At 47.6% G+C, this 23,862-nt stretch overlaps 1 protein-coding gene and 1 long non-coding RNA gene across 2 annotated transcripts; one reads left to right on the forward strand and one right to left on the reverse strand.

Moving 5' to 3' along the window:
- Window positions 1–577: 577 nt before the first annotated feature.
- LOC136398130 (uncharacterized) lies at window positions 578–1,444 on the reverse strand. The gene has a single exon (XM_066372535.1). The coding sequence runs from the start codon at window positions 1,442–1,444 to the stop codon at window positions 578–580; it is 867 nt and encodes a 288-aa protein (XP_066228632.1).
- A 3,902-nt stretch (window positions 1,445–5,346) lies between these two features.
- On the forward strand, window positions 5,347–22,211 carry LOC136397128 (uncharacterized). The gene is made up of 3 exons (XR_010749845.1): window positions 5,347–5,860; window positions 18,881–18,964; window positions 22,142–22,211. It is a non-coding gene; the product is annotated as an uncharacterized lncRNA (long non-coding RNA).
- The last annotated feature ends 1,651 nt before the right edge of the window (window positions 22,212–23,862 follow it).

Genomic DNA, 23,862 nt, shown 5'->3' on the forward strand with positions numbered 1-23,862 from the left:
CAGCGACGGCTGTTCGCGGCCCGATGTGGGGCCTCGCAGAGCGAAGTGAGGTTGACACTAAAGTCATCGGAGGGCTCGGCCTTCTGGTGTTGTTCCCCAGTGCTGGCTGCACCTTATAATCCCCTGAGGAGCTTTTAAAAATACTAGGGTTTTGCCTCTGCCCCTCCCCCCCAGGGTTCTAAACTTAATTGGTCTGGGAAGGAGGGGCCCGGCCCCCATGGTTGGTTTACAAGCTCCCCAGATGATTCTAATATGCAGCCAGGGGTAAAGTCACCAACCTTATTTACCCCTCCTTGTATTCATGAGGAAGCCCAGGCCCAGACAAATCAAGCCCCTCGTCTAAAAGCGACAGGCTGCTGCTCCCTTCAGAAATACACCAGGGAAGCTGCAGAGAATGTCTTTGGGTCGACAGTTTTCTCTTGCCCTGATTCTGTGGCGAATTAAATGAATGTAGGCTAGATAATTAAATCCTAGCCGCAGACCAGTAGTGCATCCCTAGTGGGACGGTGGAGAGACTGGGGTGAGGGGCACGGAGCTGTGTGCCAGGGGGACCCCCCGTGCCACGGGGACCACGGACTTATGATGGAAAGCCTTCGAAGAAGGGTTGAAACGGCTGGCGTGGTAGGGTCACGAAGGGGACTTGTCCTGGCTGGCGTGGTAGGGTCACGAAGGGGACTTGTCCTGGCTGACGCGGTAGGGTCACGAAGGGGACTTGTCCTGGCTGGCGCGGTAGGGTCACGAAGGGGACTTGTCCTGGCTGGCGCGGTAGGGTCACGAAGGGGACTTGTCCTGGCTGGCGCGGTAGGGTCACGAAGGGGACTTGTCCTGGCTGGCGCGGTAGGGTCACGAAGGGGACTTGTCCTGGCTGGCGCGGTAGGGTCACGAAGGGGACTTGTCCTGGCTGGCGCGGTAGGGTCACGAAGGGGACTTGTCCTGGCTGGCGCGGTAGGGTCACGAAGGGGACTTGTCCTGGCTGGCGCGGTAGGGTCACGAAGGGGACTTGTCCTGGCTGGCGCGGTAGGGTCACGAAGGGGACTTGTCCTGGCTGGCGCGGTAGGGTCACGAAGGGGACTTGTCCTGGCTGGCGCGGTAGGGTCACGAAGGGGACTTGTCCTGGCTGGCGCGGTAGGGTCACGAAGGGGACTTGTCCTGGCTGGCGCGGTAGGGTCACGAAGGGGACTTGTCCTGGCTGGTGCGGTAGGGTCACGAAGGGGACTTGTCCTGGCTGACGTGGTAGGGTCACGAAGGGGACTTGTCCTGGCTGGTGTGGTAGAGTCACGAAGGGGACTTGTCCTGGCTGACGTGGTAGGGTCACGAAGGGGACTTGTCCTGGCTGGCGTGGTAGGGTCACGAAGGGGACTTGTCCTGGCTGACGTGGTAGGGTCACGAAGGGGACTTGTCCTGGCTTCGTTCTTCTGCGCAGAGTCTCAGTTTCAGAGTCCATCGTCTCGACATGTTCTGCTCTGGGTGTCCCGGACGGTCCGCCTGGGGGTGAGTCTCCCCTTCGCCTTTCAGCAGGGCCCAGACCGTGGCCCTGGAAAAGCCACAGCCTCCTCGTTCTGCCAGGTGTCCTCAAGTCGTGTCGGGAAAAAAGGGGTGGACATTACACCTTCGCTACCAGTCTGCTCTTCTCAGACGTGCTCATCGCGGAAGAACCAGCAGTCAGGGCCACTTACGATGACTGCAACTCCCACAGAGCCCTCTCACCCAGCCAAGGGTGGTTAGAGGAATACGGACTCCGGGTGACGGGCTCCGGGTGACGGGCAGAATCACAGGGAAAGGGCTCTGGAGAACGCAGGATCAGGGAGACCCACTCCCATGCTCTTTTCTAGTGCTAATGGGACCCTAGGGTGACCCCGCTGTGGAGCCAGGCTGACGGGGGCAGAGCATCCGTGTCCCGCTGTCATTCTCTGTTTTGAAGCTCCCCGGGAAGGGCCCGGGGTTCCCTGTTGAAGGGAGCTGCTCCCAAAGAAAGCTGTGGTCAGCGGTTAGCACCATCAATATTCCAGACCCCCGGAGGATATTAAACATGGAAAAGATAAACAGGAGGTTGTTTCTTGGGTAGGGGGATTCCTTCATGAGACATTTACCGAGTCCTTACTTTATCCTCTGCTAAACCTGGGGCGTTGGCAGTGGTTTTTTCAGATGTCATCAGGAGGGGAAAAAAAAGAGAACAAAACAAAGAGCAGGACAAGAGATAAAAATGCTTATCTTTCTCCCTTTCTGCTTGTAGAAATAATTACTGGAGAAAGGAAGCCACCCTGAGAGTTTGATCTGGCCCACCGAGCACGGAAACTACAGCTTCACGTTGTGCAGTCCTCGTGGAGGCAAAGGGGAGAGGAGGGCGAGACGGGTGCTGTTTCCAAGGGGCGATTCTAGGAAGCAGCGTCCTTGCTCTCATGGAGCTTCCAGCCCCCTGGGAGGCTGTTCACATTCCTCCAGAGAGAACACGGATCGGAGCCCGAGTTGCATTTTTAGTAATGGAAGGTGAGAGGGCGCAAATAAAATTGCTCGTGCTCTGTGATTGATGGGGTGTGGGAGGAGAAGAGAGGGAGGTAGAGTGAGGGATGCGTGACGTTCCAACTCGGACGGACCGGGAAGAGCGTGTCATTATCGATAGAGAAACAAAGACACAAGATGTCATCTTGGTCCGGTTGGGCTGCAGTAACGAAACACCTTGGATGGGGATGGCTCATACAGAACAGAAATTTCTTCCTGGCCGCTCTGGAGGTCAGGGCTCTAACATAGTAATGGTTGGGGGTGGGGGGTGGGGCACACACATCACTGCCTTGCAGACACAGAATGATGTTGAAGAGGCGGTTGACCACCCAGGTGTTTGATGTTCAGCTGATGGAAAAGAAAGGAGGATGCGGAGAGGAAATGTGAGGCCCGGGGAGGGAAGTTTGGACTCTCTGCCCACGGGACAATGAAGGGAGTGTTTCGGGAAATGAAAAGAGGAAAGGAGCCAGAATGCCTGTGTATGGAGGGTCCCACTTAGGGGTTAGAGAGAAGAGCCTGGGAAAGGGTCAGAGTCTCAGCAGACGCGTTCGGTGCCAAAGACCGGCAGTTTCCAGGGGGAGGTGGGCCGCGGGGTCAGCATTTTGTAGTCCGCAGTCAAGTATTTGGGCTGTTAGGAGTCACTGCAGACTTTGGGGCAACGTATGAGGGGATCGTTGGCTGTGTCGCTGGGACCTTTCTCCAGGGGAGCTCGCCTACCCTCGTTCAAGGGGCTCTGGGTTGGCGAACTAGCTCACATCCCGGAAACAGCTGAGGGCCACACTTGCAGTTGTGACGATTCCAGTCAGGCTCCTTGTCACCAGACCCAGTGGGTCATACCTCTGTTTCAGTTGTTGGGGTACCAAGACCAACTGCTGTATTTTTTTGCTCCATAAGACGCATCTGACCATAAGACACACCTCAGGTTTTAAGGAGGAAAATAAGAAAAAACATATTCTGAACTAAATGGTGTGTTACAATATTTAATAAGATATACCACAATAATATTTCAACAACGTAAACTCAACAGCAGTATGGACAACCATTAGCACTGTTATTAACAAATGAGAAGAGACTTCAATGTTCAAATACTCTTCTAGTTGTCCGGGAACCTGCAGCAGCTAGAAAAAAAAAAAGATGCATGGACATTTTCCTCTCCACTTTTGGAGAAAAAAAGTGCATCTTATGGAGCGAAAAATACGGTACTCAATACCGAAGTATTTGATGGTTCAAAGCATGCTGATGACCGCTGGGCTTTGCTGCTCATGAGGGTCACTTGGCTACCCTTTGTCTTTGCAGCTAAGCCCCCTGCCACCCTGGCACCCCTTCTTCCCAGTGAACTCGGTAGTCCAGTTTGATGTAGTCCAGTCAAGACCGCTGCAGCCCCCTCGGGCCCAGGAAGAAGCCAGAGCGATCAGACAAGGGGGGAGGGTCCCCCATGGACAGAAAAGGTTCGACAGGAACCGTCTCGCGTTTTCAGGTCCCAGTCAATGTTTTGCTTTTCTTCCCTTTTTTATGATTTTTGCTTATTGATTTTCTCTTTCAAATGACACTAAAAGGACAACCACCATCACCTGTTTCTCACTGTCTGTTGGCAGAAAAGTGAGGGGAGAAACAAAGTTACAAAGGTTCCTCCCATTCAAAAAGTTTGAGAATCACAGTTTGAAGAGAGACCTATTTGATTAAGTATGTTTTTGTTTTAAATTGTTTAATTGTGGTAAAATACCTGTAGTAATGCCCTGGTTCTAACAGAAGAGATCCAGCAAGGTTGCAAGTTTAATTTTCTGTGTGATTCAGCAATCCTTAGGACTGACTGTCCTCTCCTCCACCCTTGAAATCTTGACTACTGGAAACCAGTGCTCCTTTAGGGCAGTTCTAGAAGCTTTGTGGTCCTTCCTCCAGACCTCAGACTGGGAATAAGAATCCCAAAAGCATCATTTTGTCTTGCTGCGTTTTCTAGTCCTCTCAAAAGCAATCAATTCCATTATACTCTATATTTTCACCCAACTCTGTTACAGCGGCAACTGCTTGGTCACACAAAGCCTTGTCTTCTAGACACTGCGTACAGGGGTTACAGGTGGCACTTTACTGAGTATGTTGCCATTGCATGTCCCAAGCTACCAGTGTCCCCTTTGCTACTGGTGACTGGGCCATTACTACCTTTAAGACTAACCAGATCAGAGAACCAACTCAACATAAATCAGTTCCAAGTCAAAGAACCCTCCCATAAGGTCCTCTCCCCCTGGAACCAATTCTAGTACCAATGCCTGCATCAAACAGGGTTCCCTCGGAGAAGCAGGGTGTCCGGGAGTGGTACGCATATGGGATTTCTCACGGCAGTGGGAGCGTATGGAGGAGTCTATTGAAGGCTGTTTGCCTCTGTGTCTGGTGGGGGCCACAAGTTGGGAAGAAAAATTGGATATGAGCAGGGGGAATTGAGGACAAACTGTCACCTGCACCTGTCTCTTACCACCTCCAACCTTGGTGACACAGGTGACCCACGGAAGCCAGGTCCTTTGCCATGGAGCTACACGTGTGCTTGGCCCAGGACTCAGAGAAGTCCAAAAGGAGGAGCTGTGAGTCCAGGTGTGCCCCGTGCCAACCCAGGGACCACCAGGTCTTGGGCCCTCCCTCCACCTCCTTCAGAGCATAAGCCTGCTGTTCCACTCCTGCCCGTGACAGGGCTCGTGCAGGTTTCTCTGTGGCCAGCCCTCACCTGAAACCATCCAGGATAGGGAATTCTGGGACTTGTAGTTCAATTTTGCTGTGTTGTCACATTGCAAAACACCCATGGGAGCAAAGGGGGTCCGGGTGAGAGCAGAACAGCGTGCTTGTGGGTGACGGGAGGAAGGGAGGCAGGCGGTGACTGCAGCCGGGGGGTTAGCATCTGCAGACACCGGAGAGGGAATCGAAGGGAAGTGTCTCCCAAACTTGCCCAGTCACACCGATTCCCACACCTTGTCTCACGCCTGCCAGGGTGATATCTAGAGGAAGGTGCCTGGGATTAGCAAACAAGGGCCCGGGTGACTCTCAGGCCCGAGCAAGTTTTGTGAGCCTTGTTATAAAGAGGCACATGGGTAAAAGGAAGGTTTCGTATGTTTTATTCATTAACTTATTGTATTTATAAGGACGAGAGGGGAGCGCAGGTGGGTAGGCAGAGGAGAAGAGGCTGACGGGGGGGGGGCAGAGGTGCAGGAGGGGATCATTGCTGAGTCCAGGTGTTGGACAAGGCAGGAGGTCTAGCTGTGAAAGGAGGAATAACATCTCTTCTGCTGGAACAGAAGGAAAAAACAAAAGGGGATATATATATATATATATATATTGAACTGTCAAGGTGAAGATGGAAGAAGTGATACATCTTCAGGTAGGAAGGGCTCGAGCTCCCCAGTAAAGTGGGGACAAATAAGTCTAATGGGGGTGGGGTGGGTGGAGAAGGAGATCCGGACCACAGGGTGAGACTGGAGGTGACGGTGTGGGGCAGCCGTGTTAGGTGTGCCCGCGGGGTTACCAGCTGCAAGCACTTCGCCTGATTGGTGTGTCAGTGTGTGGCTATGTCACGTGTGTGTGGGCTTTATAAGGCTATGGGTGCTTGCACTTAGGAGAGATTGGGGGATTGCGGATGGCAGATTGCCTGCCCGCTCACCACTCTGAGGGGCCATTCTTGCGGTTTGTGTGCCTGAGAGGCGGTTTCCCCTGCCTGTGTGCTTCTCCGCCATTGTGAGACTTTATTAAATGGAATGGCCCGATGCTTTCCGGCTCCGTGGTTTCTCTACCATCTGCCTGAATCCCACGTAAAAGAGTGAGCAGCCCCAGCGACCAGCTCCTGGAAATGATTCTGAAAAGGAACTGGCATCAAAAAAGAAAAATGAAGAATCCCCCCCCCCCCAAAAAAAAAAGAGAGAAAGAAAAGAAAAAGGCAATGGGTTTGAAAGATTTTGAAATTGGTTGCCCTCTGGGAAAAGGAAAGTTTAGAAATATTTACTTGGCGAGAGAAAAACAAAGCAAGTTTATCCTGGCCCTGAAAGTCTTGTTTAAAGCTCAGCTGGAGAAAGCGGGAAATTACATTTCAGGGCCAGTTAAGACTACAGTTCTAGCTGGTGATGGTCCAAACGTGTGTGGATGACTCAGCAGTTTCCTTCCCAACATCCATTGTCTGCAAATAGTGGCCAACTCAGTGGGTCTTGTTTTCTTCAAATTTCTCCCAGCGAGTTCCTTCACAAGCACAAAAGCTGGTCTCCAGGACGCCATTGTGAGACTTTATTAAACGGAATGGTGGTCCGCAGTTTCTCTACTGTCTGCCCGAATCCAGCGTGGACCTGCCTGGCCTCGGCTACTGCATTACATCTGGCACACTGGGCAGGGTTCGGAGCAGATCAGTATGGAGCTGCTGCCACCCTTGAGGGGTGGAATAGAAGAGTGGGTGTTCCCAGTGGCTCTCTTGGTGGGGACTGTGGGCTGGCTGCTTTTTACAATCCTGCGAGAAGAAACCAAGAACTCTTTTGCGAGAAGCTGAGTGAGGTCGAGGGCTCCAGGATGAGCTGCATACTGAGCACCAGCAACGGTGTAAACTGCGGCTAGCGCCAGAGAGGGAGGCTGACCGGGTCTGAGAGTTGTAGTGTGAGGTGCAGTCTGAGCAGCAAAGGCGCCTGGAACCGGAGCAGTCTCTGACAAAGAGGTACAGGTTTGGGAGTTGCAGTTTGCCCTGGAAGCTGAATGTCGGCAGTGACGGCTGTTGGAGAAACAACTGCTCGAGAGTCTGCCTCAGGCTGAGAGCCAGCAGCCACAGGACCCCGAAACAGCTGCAGAAGATGGAGCTGCATTCCTGCCGGTGGAGCGGCTCTGAGTCGGCGGGGGCAGGCATTTCTGAGGGACAGGCTTAGGCTGCAACTGCTGTCCGCAGACTCAGAGCCCGGCTGGTGGTCACCAAGAGTCCCTCAGGGACAAGCACAGCCCCCTCCCCAGGTAGTGGAGCACTCTGCGGTCTGGCCCTACAGATGGAGTTGGGGGTGCAATTTAGGCAGAAAGTCACTGAACCCCTGGTAGCCTGCTTTCTGCAGTTGTGGAACATAGAGGTGGATGGCATCATGCTCTCCAGAACAGAGGTGGACCGTAAGGCTGTGAGCACTGCTGCCCATGCTGCCCCCCTGACTAGCAAGAGAAACGGGCCTGTGAAGGTTACCCGGACACAGATGTGGGTGGATTTGATTGCGGCTGGGGCAGAGAGGGAGAAATCAGATGGCAAGCCTAACAAAGTCTTATTGCAGCTTTGGCGGCTGCTTGCATCAGAACAGAGGTTCCAGCTGCTGAAAAAGCAGGGGAAGCAGGTGGCCCTGGCATCTGCCAGGAAAATGGCTGGTGTTCAAGTTCAGCTAAAAGAACTGTCAAGGCGGCACAGGCCTTGAATGTGTTTGACCCCATCAGGCCCTGTGAGCTTGGACCTCTGAGGGGTTTGGATGGGGCTTGTGGCAATGGACAGCACACTGTGGAAAGGTGCTGAGGTACGTTAATAGATTTATGGCTAGTTGCCTGTAATGGACTTTTACCTTGGTGATTTGCACAGACAGCTGAGCTGTCTATCATGGACTGATCTAGAACTGTGACGATGAGAGACCCTGATGGGGGGGGGGGCGATGGCACTTGTGGAAGCCCTCTGGCACCGGGAAGCTGCTCTCACTCAGTTGCAGAGATGCATCAAGAACATTTTTGGTTTCAGTGGACATGGCCCTGAACTGCACAGGTCCCCCACTGGTGATGGGTGGTCTTGTTGGCACCGTGGGATGGGGAGTTGGAGGTGGGCCTCCAGTTAGCTCCCTGGGCAGAGTGCTCAGGGAGACATTGTGAAGGGCACCTTTGTCATTGTCATTTTGGAAGGTATGCCATGCACCTATCGTGAGGGGAGCAACCCTAAAGGGGTGAAATGTGCGGCAGCTGAGTTAGGCTTGCTCGCTGGTTTACTGGCTGCGAGCACTTTGATTGGTACGTGAGCGGTCCTCATCATCTGCCGTGGGCTCAAATTAGTTGAAAAATCTATTGAACATCCTGGATGTTGGGTCTCAGTACAACTTTGAGATTGATTTCCTCACCTTTAACTGACATATTTTATTTTTCTAACAGAGGTTTCACTAAGTTTTCACACAAGCCTAATTTCTTTTCTGTATTCCTCACATTTTGGCGTTTGTTAAACACAAAAGAACAGACTGGGGGACGTCTTCACTCTACCATCTCGGCAGCATCGATGGCGCTCAAACAAGTTGGCTTTTTAATATTTGGGTTTAGAAGGCGATTAAGTTTATTTCAGTTGTTTTTAGAGGCGTGGCAGTTCACAGTTAGTGAATACAGCAGTTAGGTGTGCGGACGCTGGTGACCGGTCACGTGGGTGTGTACCCAGCGCTGACAGTGCTGGCCGGGTTTCCTTGGTGAGTTTCCACCCCACTCTCTTTCCTCACCTGTGAGCGCAGCGTGATAGCGCGTCAGCCCAGAGGGACAGAGCTGTCAGCTGACTTGGGAATGGCCGAGGGAGACTTGGGAAACAGTTCAGTCTGGATTGGGTTTGAAAACGCATCCTCGCGGGTGCGAGTGAACCGGTTCCCCGGTGGATTTGGCATCTTTTCCATGACCGTCCAGTACCCAGCATTCTTCTTTAATAAGATAGGTTCTCTCTCTCCCGTTCTCTTGTCTTTCCTCGGTTTCTGATCTGTTGGTTTCCATCACACAGGGCAGAACAGGGGGCCGGCCCCTTGGCAGTGACAGCCATCTGTGGCCACCAGAAGCACTGGCTAGGAGAGTGCCTCTCCTCCCTCGGCCTCTGTGAGCGCCAGGCCCTGCCTCCTCCCACAGCTCGCTCTCCACCCTGGCCTGCTCAGGCCTGTTCAAGGCTTAGACTTTGTACAGGCTGGTTGTGGGAACCGGCAGCACTGCGCAGGTGACCTTGGTGAGGTCTCCTGAGTCGGGAGTACACAGCGCCCTCTAGAGGGCGAGAGCTGCGGCGTCTCGGTAGTCGCCGCTTGTTTCTACCCTTGGCTTTTTATTATCAAGGTATCATCTGTCTTTGTTTGCTGGGAAACAGAGGGGACATGGTGGAGGCGGGTAGAGAGAAGATGAGGGGATAATTTATCTTAGCACTTTCTAAAAAAAAAATCTTAACATTCTTGTTTCCTTCCCCAAGCTGAGACTCTGTTCCTGCGCTCCCAGGAAGAAGGAACGGATAGCCGTGACAATTCCTGGCTGCTTGTGTGTGTGTGGCACCGCCTGCGCATTCACACCACAACTCACCTGTGTGATGGAGATAAGAGAATTTTATTAGTTTGGAATTCATTTGGAATTAATGGTTTGTCTTAGCGAAGAGCCTTCTTCTTCTTTTTTTCCGGAGGACAGGGAGGCTGTGAGGAATATTTTATGCATTGTAAGGCTGTCTAACCTCTGCTGAATAGAAGAAGAAAAACTTAGAAACCCAGCCGATGTAAGAGTTCCCATCTCCCAGAGGCTGGGAACATCCACGTGCACCGAGCTTCTGATTAGATCCGCTGTTTTGCTCGTGGCAGTTATCCATACAAAGCCTCCTTTCCCAGACCCATCACTCGAGCCTCTACACACGACGCAGTTGCCTCTTTCTTTTTTCATCAAAGCCAAACAGGGTGGTGTTTTTCCTTAGTAAAACCGCCCTCCTTTTTGGCTCCATGCCTGGCTCTTCCCAAGGTGCTTGGAAAGAAAGGAAAGAAACTCAGAATTGTTTCCTTTTGTTCCTGACTGATTCATGGGTGGAGGGAGGGAAAAGGGTCGTTTTCGGTTTGAAACATAGAACGGTGTTCAAACGGTTTTAAAAATGGTGTTTGTTAACCCTCGTGGTGTGGCACTGCTCTGTTCGTTCCGGGTTCTTTTTTATCCTCTCCCTTTATTTTTTTATCCGCCTTTGAATGCCCGGCCCCAGTGCGGTGCTTGGCACATAGTAGGCGTCTGGCAAGTTAGAACACAGAATGCTGAGATGCTAGGTCCTGTGTAGTCCAGTCAAACGTCAGCTAAGTGCCTATAAATATACAAGTAAATTAAACACAACAGTTGTGGCTACACATCTCTACTTCAAAAGCTTTATTCATGATGTGCAGTAGCATAAATCAGTCTCGACTTGGCACAGCCCCAAAGAAGAGTTATGGAGGAGCAAGAAAATCAAACCCGTGCTTTCTTAATTATAGCACTGGTTTGAAAGTGGTTATTGACCTGTAGCATCTCATTATCTGTCTTTCTGTCCATCCATATATCCATGTGTCTAATATAGTCAGGAGGTCAGATAGGATTACAGGCAGAAATATGGTGTCCCTAGTGCAACAGATAAGAGTCTGAATTGGCGTGAACCTTCTGTGGGCGGGGTCCACTTCCAGCACTGGATAGAACCAAACCAGCAGCTCAGGGAGAAGACCCTTCCGCAAGATGACTTTGCTAATATCATTATGTGCAAAAAATAAAAAGACTATGCTTTCACAAGTGTATTTTATGAAACTGAAAAAAATAAAAGGAAAAGAAAAAGGCTGGGAAAAACGAGTACCTTCTCACACATTTCTTAAAAGGAAAATCCATTCTGCTCTCCCTCCCTGTGCAGCCTCGCTGCCTGGGAGGAAAAGCCTGTTAAAAGAACGTATTTGTGTGTGGAACAGGGTCATGCACTTATTGGCTTTCTGCTGCGCAGCATCAATATACCAGACAAGGAGAATCCGTTCCCTCTCACTGGAGCCTGGTCCTGTGCACGAGTCTGCAGCCCATATACATCCTCTAATGCTGCCCGTGCCAAGGTACGGACGGACCCAGAGGCAGGGGCTTAGCAATGAGAGGAGAACAGCCGAGTGTTTGTTGTAAGAAATAAATATGTTACCTGGGAACGTCCTTACACTCTGAGTGATTGGTGAGGGTGACGGAGGGGCTGGGGGTTGGGTGTGTGTGGTCCAGGTCTCCCTGAAGCTCTTTCATAGACGACCCCCCAAGTGTTTCTCGAACGCCCCCTTCTCTCCTGCACCGATCTGCCCAACCACGGCAGCCTGACTAATAGTATGAACCGCCGTTGTGCTGTTCCCGCTGCTCCCATTACTGCTGTGCTAACACTTCATTTCTCCGGCACCATCAGGGATGAGCTGTTCCACATAACCATGTTTTCCAGCTGACTGAACTGTCCTCCTCTGAGCACCCACATTTGGTTTGTTTTTATCATTTTAAATAGCAATCTTTTTAAAATGTTTAAACACCTGTTTTCTTGAATAGCTTCCACGAGCAGGGTGGAGGCTTATCTCAGTGATTTGGGGGACATTGTTATATGTACCGACTGTGCTGAGCTACAAAACAGGGCTGCCCCCACAGCCCTTGCTGGCCACCGCGCATCCCAGGACTGCTTGGCTCTGCAGGGGGGCTCCGGACACCCAGTCATTCTGAGTCAGCGGAAATTGCTATACTTTTCTCAGTCTCCACTTCTTCCTCTGCCAGGGAGACATGGCAGTGCCGACCTTGGTGTGGGGATGAAATAAAATAATGTATGTGAACCTTAGTTAGCATGGTTCACGGCACATGGAAGCGTTCAGTAAATGTTACCTATATTTTAAATTAAAAAAAATTTATCTTTTTAATTACTGTTGATGTAAATATTAAATTAGTTTCAGGTGTACAGCAGTGATTTGATATTTATATAATTTCCAAGTGATTGCCCTGATACATCTAGCACTCATGCGGCACCATTCATTATAATATTGTATTATAATATTGTTGGCTATGTTTTCTATGCTGTACTGTCCATCCCTGTGACTATCTTTTTAAAAATTTATTTATTTTTATTTAGACAATTAAATTTAACAGGGTGATGGTCAACTAGAGTACATAATTTAGAGAAAACATCTCCATATCATTTGGACAGTTGATTATGTTGTATACCCATCAACAAATCAAAGTCAAATCATCCTCCATCACCTATTTGTTTCTCTTTATGCACCTCCCCCTCCCCACCCTTCCTTCTCCTCCTTTCCCCTCCCCCTGGTAACCACTGCACTCTTATTACGACCACATGGATGCACCTTGACAACATTATACTGAGTGAAATAAGTAAATCAGAAAAAGCTAAGAACTGTATGATTCCATATGTAGGTGGGACACAAAACTGAGACTATTTTTATAACTACCAAGTGGTACTTTTTAACCCCTTCACCGGCTGTACCCAGCCCCCCCAACCTCTTCTACCTTAGCCATTCTTACTTTAAGTGAGGAAGTACAGTCGTCATAACCACTACAACAATAGCGCAGTGAAGATGAAATTGGCCTGTGTGCATGGAATGGTTTAGAGACTTCCAACTGTTTATGCCACACAGTTTAGTAGAGTTGACTGCCCCCCCCCCCCGTTGTGCTGTCCTGCCTGCTCAGGGGATCAGGGGAGGTGTCAGTCCCCGCCGCCTGGGAGCGGGACAGCCTCTCTCATCTCCTTTCTCCACCCGGAACTTGGATCCAAACGCTTGTCCCCCGTCCTCTGCTGGTTCAAGCTGCTGCTAAGCTTCCTCCCTTTGTTGTGCTCACTTGCATTTGACCCAGCCTGACTCAGCAACCCCTCAGCCCCGTGTGCTCGGTTGGTCTGGGGCAGTTTGCCTCTGTAGGTTGCTTGCCAGGTGTTCTTAGAGGTGAATGTGAGCCCCCACCTACAGGCTTAATCAAGTCACGTCATCTAAAAGCCCATCTTTCTGGACGTGGCGGCCGGGGGTGCAGAGTGGGAAGGAGGAGGCAGATTTGTAATTAGCCCATAGGGAGGGGAAGGCGGTCTGGCATGCCCCAGGGGCTCTCCGGGACGGAACTGCAGTGGGCGCTATGGCTGCGATGGTCGCGCCTTCTCCATCCACGTGTGGAGACTGTTCCTGGGCGGGGTGGTCGGCAGCACTGAGGGTGGATTGGCGGTCAGGGCCTTGGAGAAACTGCACCTCCACTGGTGGGCAGCGGTGGGCCGTTAGGGGGCAGCGCCCATCTCTGGGCTCGTGAAGGAGATCATCGTGGGCATTCTCCACGCACCATCTCGGCCCTCTTGGACGTGAATGCCTCCTTTCACTCATCCCCTCCTCACTGCTGAGCCATTTCCTTGAACCGACCACTTTGCTGACACGCACACGTAGCGATTAAAGCAGACTCTACCCAGGGGTAAAGCCTGGTTTCTTAACTTCCAAGTAGAATCTGCTTCTGGTCATCCCTGGGGTCCCTACACCCCACTTGCTCGGCCGATTGCTGGGAGCCGAGGTCTGGCTTTGGCACCGGCATGCCCCTGGGCTCCTCCCGCTGGCTGCCCTCTCTCTGCTGAGAGATGCCCTTGCTCTGCCGAGCGGAGGCGATGGCGTCAGCGGCCAGTGCCCGACCGCCTCTCAGGGCTGTGGCCTTGTGGACCACATCACTGCTGCTTCGCGGTAGGGAGGTAACCACGAGAATAACAGTTCTTGTGAACAACGAGAGAGGTGCTTCCCCTCACGTGCTGCCTTACATAATAAACAGGTTTCTGGAACGTCTATAATTGAAATGATGTGAATAGAATCATGGATCCAGTGAGCGAGGCTCGTTGTTCACAGACTTACCCAGGTGGCAGCATACCTGGATGTCTTGATGCTCTTTCTAATACAAACCCATGATAAGGAGACGTCTTCAGTCATGTCACACGAGCCAGGACCATTTTCCCAGCAGAAGGTGTGATGACCATACAAGTACAATACAAAATCGCCAGCATCCAACCCTCCAGAAAGATCAGGCTGTCAAATGTGACGTGATGGGTTCCTTCTGAGTGGTTTCTTAAATTATTGGCATTACTGAGTTGCTTTGTCAACCCTCGCTCAAGAGCAGGTTACTGGCACAAGCACCAGGTGTTTAAAAAAAGCATATGAGAGACAAAACAAAAATGATTAAAATCATCTTCACTAATCTAAGTGGTTTTCTATGCATTTCTGCTATTGCTTTTTTTTTTTTTCTTTTCAGTGTTAGCAGCCAAATAGTTCTGTTTAATTTATGGGCACTGCTGTATGGCACCTTGTTTGGGAAATGGCTGCTGGAAGAGGACTTGCCGCAGAGAATTTTTTTGTAAATTGAAGAATAATTGTGTCATGTGAATCCTAACCTCTGGTTTTTCCGTTTTGTAAGTTTGAACATGTGTGTGTGTCTGTGTGTGTATTCTCTCTTAATTTATAGCCTCGGAGAGGATAGTTATAATGTAACCTTGAACCTCTGAGATATAGTTCAGTTTATTTGGTTAGGGTAGAATGTCAATTTAAGAAACGTCTTCAAATACAGTACAATGTGTGTCCCAGAAAGCTACTAACTACTCAAATTAGCATCATCTGGGATGTTTTATGAAAAAAAAAAAAGAGATTTCTAGGGCATACCTGAGGCCTGCTGAGTCAGAGTCTCTGGCTGGGGTCAGGGATCCGCCGCTGAAGCAGTATTCTGTGTGATTCCCGTACAGCTCAGAGTTCGAGAACCACTGCTATGGAATTTGAGAGGGCAGTGTCGGAAGTCAGCCTCTCTATCTGCCACTGGTTGGGCCTGCAGCAAATTACTTAAGCTTTGGTTCTCCCTATCCTATAAAATGGGGACTGTTAGGCACAGCTACCCCCTGGGATTGCTGTGTGGATGAAATGACATAAAGTGTGAGAATCATGGGTGCAGAGTGTGTGGCTCAAAACGAGGGCTTAATCTATGTACCGTGCTGGGTGGGAACTGGAAATATCAGGGGACACTTTGTAAAGCATACGATTGCCTAACCAGTGGGCTGTGCACCTGAAACTGGTACAGAATAATACTGCATGTCAATTGTAATAAAAATAATATAAAAATAATAACAACAATAAAAACCCAGGGCTTGATAAGTGGTAGACGTTGCTTATGGCTTAGATTGAACTTTTTTTTAAACATTCTTTTCCAAGTAAGAGGAGGGGAGATAGAGGGACAGACTCCACATGTGCCCTGACTGGCATCCACCAGGCAACCCCTGTCTGGGGCCAATGCTCTGCCCATCTGGGGCCATGCTTGCAATGGAGCTATTTTTAGTACCTGAGGCAGAGGCTCCACATAGTCATCCTTAGAGCACTCGAACCAATCAAGCCATGGCTGCAGGAAAGGAAGAGGGAGAGAGACAGAGAGAGAGAGAGACAGAGAGAGAGAGAAGGGGGAAGGGGAGGGGTAGAGAAACAGATGGGTGCTTCTCCTGTGTGCCCTGACCGGGAATTGGACCTGGGACATCCACACACCTGGCTGATGTTTTACCACTGAGCCAATCAGCCAGGGCCCTAGATCGTAATTCTTAATAATGATTTGACTAAAGCATCTTTCAATTATGTGGACATTTGAGGGCTAACATGGAATCTGCACTACTTACTGCACAATGTGGATAGGTGCAGGCTATCCTGAGATTGGCCCTTGGAGGAACAGTTCAATTGGGACATTCTGCATTGGTCCGCATGTCTAACGAGGCATGAACGGGTTCACGAGAAAGAATAGGGTTCTTGTTGTCTAGATCTGGGTGTTGGGTTGAGCTCCCACAGTGGAGGGCCCAGCTGGCAAAAGATTGCAGTGTGCTTGTTCTTGTGATCTTTGCTTCTGTAAAAAAGAAAGTTTCAGTGAAAAGGAGCAGCGAAGGGAGAAGAAAGTGAAATATTTTCGGGTGCGTAGCTGGTGGCTATTGGTGGTAGATATTCATAATGTCTCTCCTTTGCTGTCCCCCCTCTATCAAATCTCTACATTCCCCTTCCTTTTTAATATGACACTTTTTATTTTTAAGGAAAGGATAAGCTTTTCCCCTTACAATCTTCCCTAGGTATGTTTCTTAGGTATTTATCGCTTTAATCTTTATATAGCTCATGTTTTGCTGGCGTTTAAAGGAGGAATTTGTCCTTGATTTTAAATACTCTGTTCATCTTCGTTGCTTGACACAGTGACCGCTGCAGCATGAGCAATGCGGTTTTGACGTTCACTGCCCCTCAAAACCACGTCACCCGCGGCTTCTCCTAAGGCCGTCAAGCTGGTGACTGTATTTTGATACCACTTATTAACCACCAGTTAGATGCCCTGACCAGTGACTGAGAATAGAAAGTAAGGCTGGGCAAGCGTTCTTCTTCCCTCTCGGGCTCCTGTGACCACTCATCTCCAAACTGTTGGTTCTGTGACATGGCCTATTAAAAAAGAATGTTGTGAGCACACAATGTACATGTATGTGATATAAACACACATATGTGTGCAGTTGTACCTCAGTCTATTGTGAAACCATATGCAAAAAATACAAACTAAATAGGAGAGAAATGTGAAATAAATGATGTTTAAACATAAATTTATTTTGTCTTATTTTAATGGTTGCAATGGTTGGTTTATGTGCCTGCTCGATGCGGCCATGGGTATCTGACTAAACATATTAGGTTAAACCTTTTGGGTGTGTTTGTGAGGGAGTTTTTGGATGCACTTGACATTTGAATTGAGTGAGGGACATTGGGAGAGGTTGGTAAAGGGTACGACCTTGCAGTTATAAGATGAATAATGTAGGATCTGATGTGTAACATGGTGACTAGAGTTGATAACATTGTATTGTAATAATTAAAATTTGCTAAGAGAATAGAATTTAAATGTTCTCACCAAAAAAAAAAAAAAGAAAGAAAGAGAGAAAGAAAGAGGAAAGAAAGGTAAAGATGATATGAGTTGATGGATATGTTGATTAACTTGATGGGGGCTTCATTTCACAATGCATATTGTATATCAAATCATCTTGTACAATTTAAGTATCTTGCAGTTTTATTTGTCAATTACACTTCAATAAAGCTGAACCCCTCCCTTTCCCCCCAATTTGAATTGGTAATCTGAGTAAATCACATTGCCCTCTCCAAGGTTGGTGTACCTCCTCATCAGAATTGTTGGCAGCCAGGACAGAGCAAAGGATGGTGTAAGAGATTTCGTTCTCTCTGTCTGACTCCCTGGTGGGAGGAACACAAATCCTCAGGGGTCAGAGGGTAGATAGGTAGCTAGCTGCCAAGGTAGCCCCCAGTGATCCTTGCCTCCTGGTATTCACATCTGTTCAGTTCCCTCCCACAGTATACAGGGGTGGTTTATGTGACCAACAGACCATGGTGGAAGTGATGGGGTGCGACTGCTGAGGTGAGGCCGTAGAAGATACTGCCACTTGTGTATTGCTCTGAATCTTTAGTCTGGGGGAAGCCAGCTGCTGTTATAAGGAGACTCAAGGAGCCTAATGGAGAGGTCCACATGGTGAGGAATTGAGACTTCTTCCTAAAAGCCAGTGCCAACTTGCCAGCCAAGTGAGGGAACCATCTAGAAGGTGGATCTCCAAGCCTTCAGCCTTCAGATGACTGTATCTGTGGCCAACATCTTGACCACAATCTCAAGTGAGACCCTAAGCCAGAATTGCCCAGATGACCTGCATCCAAAATTCTGACCAACAGAAACTGTGTGAGATGCTGTTTATTATTGTTTTATGACACTGTGTTTCGGGATGATTTGTTACACAGCTATAGATAACTTACACAGAATTGAATATTTTTGTGGACTGATTTTCAGATACCATGAGTTGTTTTTTTTATAGTGTTTGCCTTTTATGTGACTAACAAATATAAATTCTAGGAGTGGCTTCTGCCATTTTTGTCTTAACTCATTTGTGTTTGTATTGTTGACATTGTCTTCAATTGGAGGATTTCTTGTTGCAATCTTTTAAGCCGTTTGTCTGTATGGGGCATGTGACACTGCAGTGGTAATGTATTGCAGAATATTACAATACAATACAATACAATACACTGAAAGGGAATGGACGAGTGAGGAACTACTGTGAACATGGCTGCATTTGGGGATGCCCCTTTCCCCCTCACTGTCCTTCCACACCACCCATGAACTCTTATGCTCTGCCATCAAATGAATGAGATCACCAATTTCAATCTTTGCATTAAATATGAACAGATTTATTTCTTTTTTTTGATAAAAAGCATAAACAAAAATCCTGATACTGTCTTCCACACCCCAAGGCTAATCGTGAATTCAGTCCGTTTTGGAGACCATTGTTGTAGAATAGGGATTGGCAAACTACTGCTCATTTCTATAAACACAGTTGTTTTCAGAACATTCGTGTCTGTATTATCTTTGGCTGCTGTCGCTACAATGGCAGCGTTGAGCGGTTGCAACAGAGACGGTGCAATCTTCAAAACCTGAACTGTTTACTCTCTGGCCCTTTGTAGAAAAAGGCTGCCACCTCTGCTTCAGAAAATGAATGGAGCTTGAGGGGTCCTAGCTGTCTAGCATAGAGAATGCACCTAATTCATTTGTTCACTGAGACAAGGGCCACCTGAAGTGTAAAAGTCACCTGTGGACTAACGAGAGAATGTATTTCTATGTCTGTCATTTCCAGGACCTGGCTTGGAGTCTCCAAAACAGACTGTATCCAACAGCTTGAACTTTAAGGGAGCCGAGAGCAAGCTGGCAGTGTGTGTAGGTGGGTGTATGTAGCCGTGGCATCTTGTTTACTATGTCTGATGGGAAACAGCTAGCCTTCCTGTCTACCTATGCCTGTCCTAAATGACAGTCCGACGGCTTTGCTCCTCTTTCGTCTCACAGCCCTTGTCCTTGCTTCTTCTTGTCCTTCCATGGCTCTTCTCTCAGATGTTGGCGTGGTTGGTGCCTTCTTTTCCAAACTCAGCTTAAATGCCAGCTCTTTAGAGATGCCTTTTTTGAATATTCGATTTAAGGTAGCTCCACTGACATACCCCCTCATTATTATAATCTATGTTATTGTTCTGTATGAAATTTTTTATTATACTTATTTAAATGTCTGACATGACTGTATGCATGCCTCTTTATTGTCCTTGACGATAAAGGATGAGATTGCAAGAACCAGAAGAGAAAAGACCGCGGCCGCCTTATTCATAACTGGGTCCTTAGGACTCCCGATGGCTCCTGACCCAAAGCCTGACTATTTGAGAAGGAACAGGAAGATGCCTGATGCTATTTTGTTTCTGGCTGTAGAATAGGTATTGCACCATGGCTCATAATTGAAGCAATTCGTTGACTAAAGGTCCAGGCCCAAATAAAACATGTTCCTTTTTCTCCTTGCTTTGGGTGCAGTAGCAGTAGCGATCAGACCAATATTTTAAATCTATGCGATAGTTTCCTTTTAGAAAATGATAATGACAGTATATTTGTTCATTTCTAGAATTCCTATTTGTGCTTTATTTTAATACTACCTCTTCCTTCCCCCTCCCCCAACCCTCTCGCTCTTCTGCTTTCCTTCTGGTTCACAGACCGTCTTCTATGTCTTTGGCAGGAGTGTTCGCTCCACATTCTCTCCGATTACGCTATTGTCTGTATCTCTTGGAGAACAATTTACTTTTTCCATTTGCTGCCTCTGCTCACTCCCTTGTGGTGCTGTGGTTCCCCATGTTTGTCACCTTTGAACGTGAACTCGTCTTTGGCAGAGACTGTTCCCTGGAGTGACACCGGTTCCTAGTTGTTCTCTCCATGAGATAGTCTTGTTTTCCGTTGCTTTCTGGGCCCAAAGGGTTTCCGTAGTGCTGGGCCAGCTCTTCCTTGGCTGTGTTCAGTTGTGGTAGGATACGCATAATCTAAAGGTCACCGACCTGACCAAGTCTGCAGTTCAGGAGTGTTGAGTCTATCCACATTGTTGTTCAACCAATCCCCAGAGCTTTTTCATCTTGCAAAACTGAAACTGTGTTCATGAAACGATGGCTCCCCATTCCCCTTTCCCCTTAGCCGCTGGCATAGCCCATGTTTTCTGTCTCTGATGAGATTGAGCACACGCAATAATAGCTCACGTGCGTGGGGTCGTCTAGTTTCTGTCTTTCTGTGACGGGCTTATTTCACTTAGCACAATGTCCTCGGGCTTCATCCCTATTAGAACATGTGTCAGATTTTCCTGCCTTTTAAATACTCCTTGTATTTATAGATCATATTTTGTTTATCCATTTATCTGTTGATGAACATTTGGGTTGCTTCCATGTTTTGGCTATTGTGAATAATGCTGCCATGAAGGTGGGTGTGCAAATGATCTCTTTGAGACCCTGGTTTCGAGTATTTTAGGATAAATGCCAGAAAGAATGTGTATATTACTTTCTCAGTTGGGGAAGTGCACATTCGTACAGAAGGCGTTCTGGTTCTAACTTCCTATAGGGAACTTTTCCCACCGATTGCCCTAAACTGATGGCAGTCTTCCTTGCTTAGCCCTGAAGCCCCCTGTGCTGAGTGTCTGTCACAGTCCGGGCAAAGCTCCATGTTCCCAGCTTCCTACAGGAGCTTCATGTCACCCCACTGCCTTGCATGGGCCCTGTCTTGTGCAGTCATTAAAACCCGAGTGCCCCGCCCGCGAGGCTGTGTCTGTTTACGACACCCTTGTCATCTCCTTGGCCTCGGCTCCTGCTCTCTCCTTCCTCTTTGACTTGTTCTTCATTTCTGACGTCTGGGGATTTCCTTGCCTTGCCTCTGAGTTTGGCTATGCATTAAAAAACAAGTTTCTTCAACATGTTCATGTGTTTGTAACGGCCGTGCGTGTCCTTTTAGGTCAGCTTTGCCTGCAGTGCCAATAGATATTTATTTACTCTAGTCTTCAGTATTTTTTGAGTGTTTATGGGCTGCACAATGATAAGCCTAAAATGACTAAACAGTCAATCTTTTGAACTCCTGCAGCTCGGGAAGATGATTCATCACAGCACACAGAACAGCCAGATAGAGACGTTGCTGTTCATTCGGGGCAGCGGAATCCATTTGTAGCTTGGACTTCACACAGAAAGCCTTTCTTTTGTGCCAAAGCCACAGAATCGGCCCCTCCTCGGACTGCACTGTTGTGGCGAAGCCAGGGGCAGAGACAGGGAAGGTAGACCAGAACTCTCAGCCTGGAGGTCGCAGAACAGGCCTGAAAGGGTGGGAAGTGGTCCTGTGTCAGTCATAACAGGCAGGCATTTCTGTGGCGTGAGTTGAAGGATAGCCCAGGTGTGTAGAGGTAGCATTGTTAATCAGCAGGTAGCAAGCACATCAGCAATGACTGAGAATTTTCTGCAAGAATAAAGGCCACGAGACAAGGAAGAATCTACCCCTGAACAGCTTGATATGGGGAAGGAATTGCCTTGGACATGCAGCAGAGGATTAGCAGAATTTGGAAAATGCAAGGAAAAGAGAAATGTGGACGAGACCAGAGGAGATCCTCTGATTACTGTTGTTGTTACCATTATTATCAATGTTACCTATGTTGGTTTTTTAACAATCCCTTACTGAACAGTGATTAGAAGTTTATACCAGAGTATCATGATAAAGCATTTCTAGTTTGGAGCATATTATGTTGCCTAAATTAACTGAAGAGTAAAATATATGATATTCATTTTATTTTATTCACTCACAATTTATATTTTTTGTGCCACTTATAACATTGTGAATTAAAAAGCACTTTTAGGTATTTTAGAAGGTACTTGAACCAAGAGGATCTTACCCAACTTTGCAGGTTAAAGTTCTAATGCTCAGAGCACATAAAAAAAGAAGTTGTCCATAGACCATTGTTCAATAAAGTTGCTTCTATCTAATTACTAATAAATTGTTCTATATAATAATAATAATTACCCAACAACCCAGTGAAGTAGATATCATTATTTTTCCCATTTTTTTTCAGATGAGGAAACTGAAGCTTAGAGAGAACAAGTAATTTGTCCAAGATGATACCACTAAATACACGGAGGAAGAGACTGGGTCATAGAAGGATGGGTAGGATTTTTTTTTCTGAAGGGATTTTTTTTTTATCATGAAGGGGTATGGAATTTTTCAAATGCTTTTGTTTTGCATTGATTGATATGATTTACGTAGCTTTTCTTTTTCAGTTTGTTAATATCATGGATTATGCTGATTGAGTTTTGAACGTTGAACTGGCTTTGTATCCTTAGGATAGAGCCTACTTGGTCATGGCATATACATTTTTAAATATATTACTGAATTTCTATTTGCTAATGTTTTGTTAAGGAGTTTTGCCACTACATGTGTGAAGGACATTGGTCTGAAATTTTATTTTTTGTACTGTCTTTTTCTTGCTTTGATATAAAGGTGACACTAGTTTCATAAAATAAATTGCAAAGTATTCTCTTCTATATTCTGAAAGAGCTGATGTGAAATTGGTGTTAATTCTTATTTAAATGTTTAGTACAATTCCCTATGAACGATCTGGGCCTTTGGCTTTCTTCTTTTGGAATTTAAAAATTATAAATTTAATTTCTTGGATAGTTAGTTACGGGCTATTCAAATGATCACTTAATGTTGGGTGAGTTGTGTTGTGGTAGTTTGTACTTTTTGAGGAAATGGCCCATTTCATCTAGGTTGTCAAGTTGATATATGTGGAATTGTACTCCTTTATCTTTATTGATGCTTTTTATTTTCTCATTTGCTTCAAGCATGATTATAGTTGCTTGTTGAAACACTTTTTATCATGACCGCTTTAAAATCGGTGTCAGATAAATTCTGACCTCTCTGAAATCTTGGTGTTGACATCTATTGATTGTCTCTTTTTCATTTAGTTTGAGGTCATCCTGGTTTTGGAGATGATGAGTGATTTTCAACTGAAACCTGACCATTTTGTATTATGCTATGAGGCTTGAGATCTTACTTAGACTTTGCTTTAACTGCGGGGAGCACTGGCTCTGTGCTGCTGGGGGTAAGTGGGCGTTCTGGGTCCCCACGTGGTTCTCCGCTGACACCACGGGATGGCGTGGGGTGGGGCAGTGGGTTCTGATGCTCAGCTGGGGGGAGTGATGTCCTGACTCCGTGCTTGGTCTTCTCTGATACCATGCCGATGGGTGTCTGGGTTCCTCATCACACCCTCATGAGGTGGGCATCTAGGCTCCCACTCCTCCTTTGCTGGCATGGGTGGGCACAGTGGTTTCTTTGGAGTTTGGCTGGAGTTGAGAGGTTATGGGCCAAATGTCTTCTATCTTGTTAAGCTGCCCCTTACCTGGGCTCTTGTTTAGAGAGCATAGGCTTGATGGGCACATTTTCTGTCTGCATCCATTGGCACTTTAGGGCTGCCCGCTTCTCCATGCCAAGGCTGAGGTAAATGAGACACAAAGGACGTCCAGGGGATGTACCACTTTGTGGATTCTCAAGTCTCAAGGTCCCTCGTTGGCCTGCTTCCCCTCCACTTTTCAGAGTCTTCTGTTTGATACACAAACACACACGCTATATAATAAATATATATATATATCAGATAATAAAAACAACTATAATAAATATATTATTGGTATTAAATATATTTATATTAATACCAATACAACAATAACAACTATAGCAAATATATTATTGGTATTAAATATATTAAAAATATAAACATAATAAATATAGTATTGCTAT

The sequence above is a fragment of the Saccopteryx leptura genome, chromosome 3, assembly GCF_036850995.1.
Source record: "Saccopteryx leptura isolate mSacLep1 chromosome 3, mSacLep1_pri_phased_curated, whole genome shotgun sequence".
NCBI lineage: Eukaryota > Metazoa > Chordata > Mammalia > Chiroptera > Emballonuridae > Saccopteryx > Saccopteryx leptura.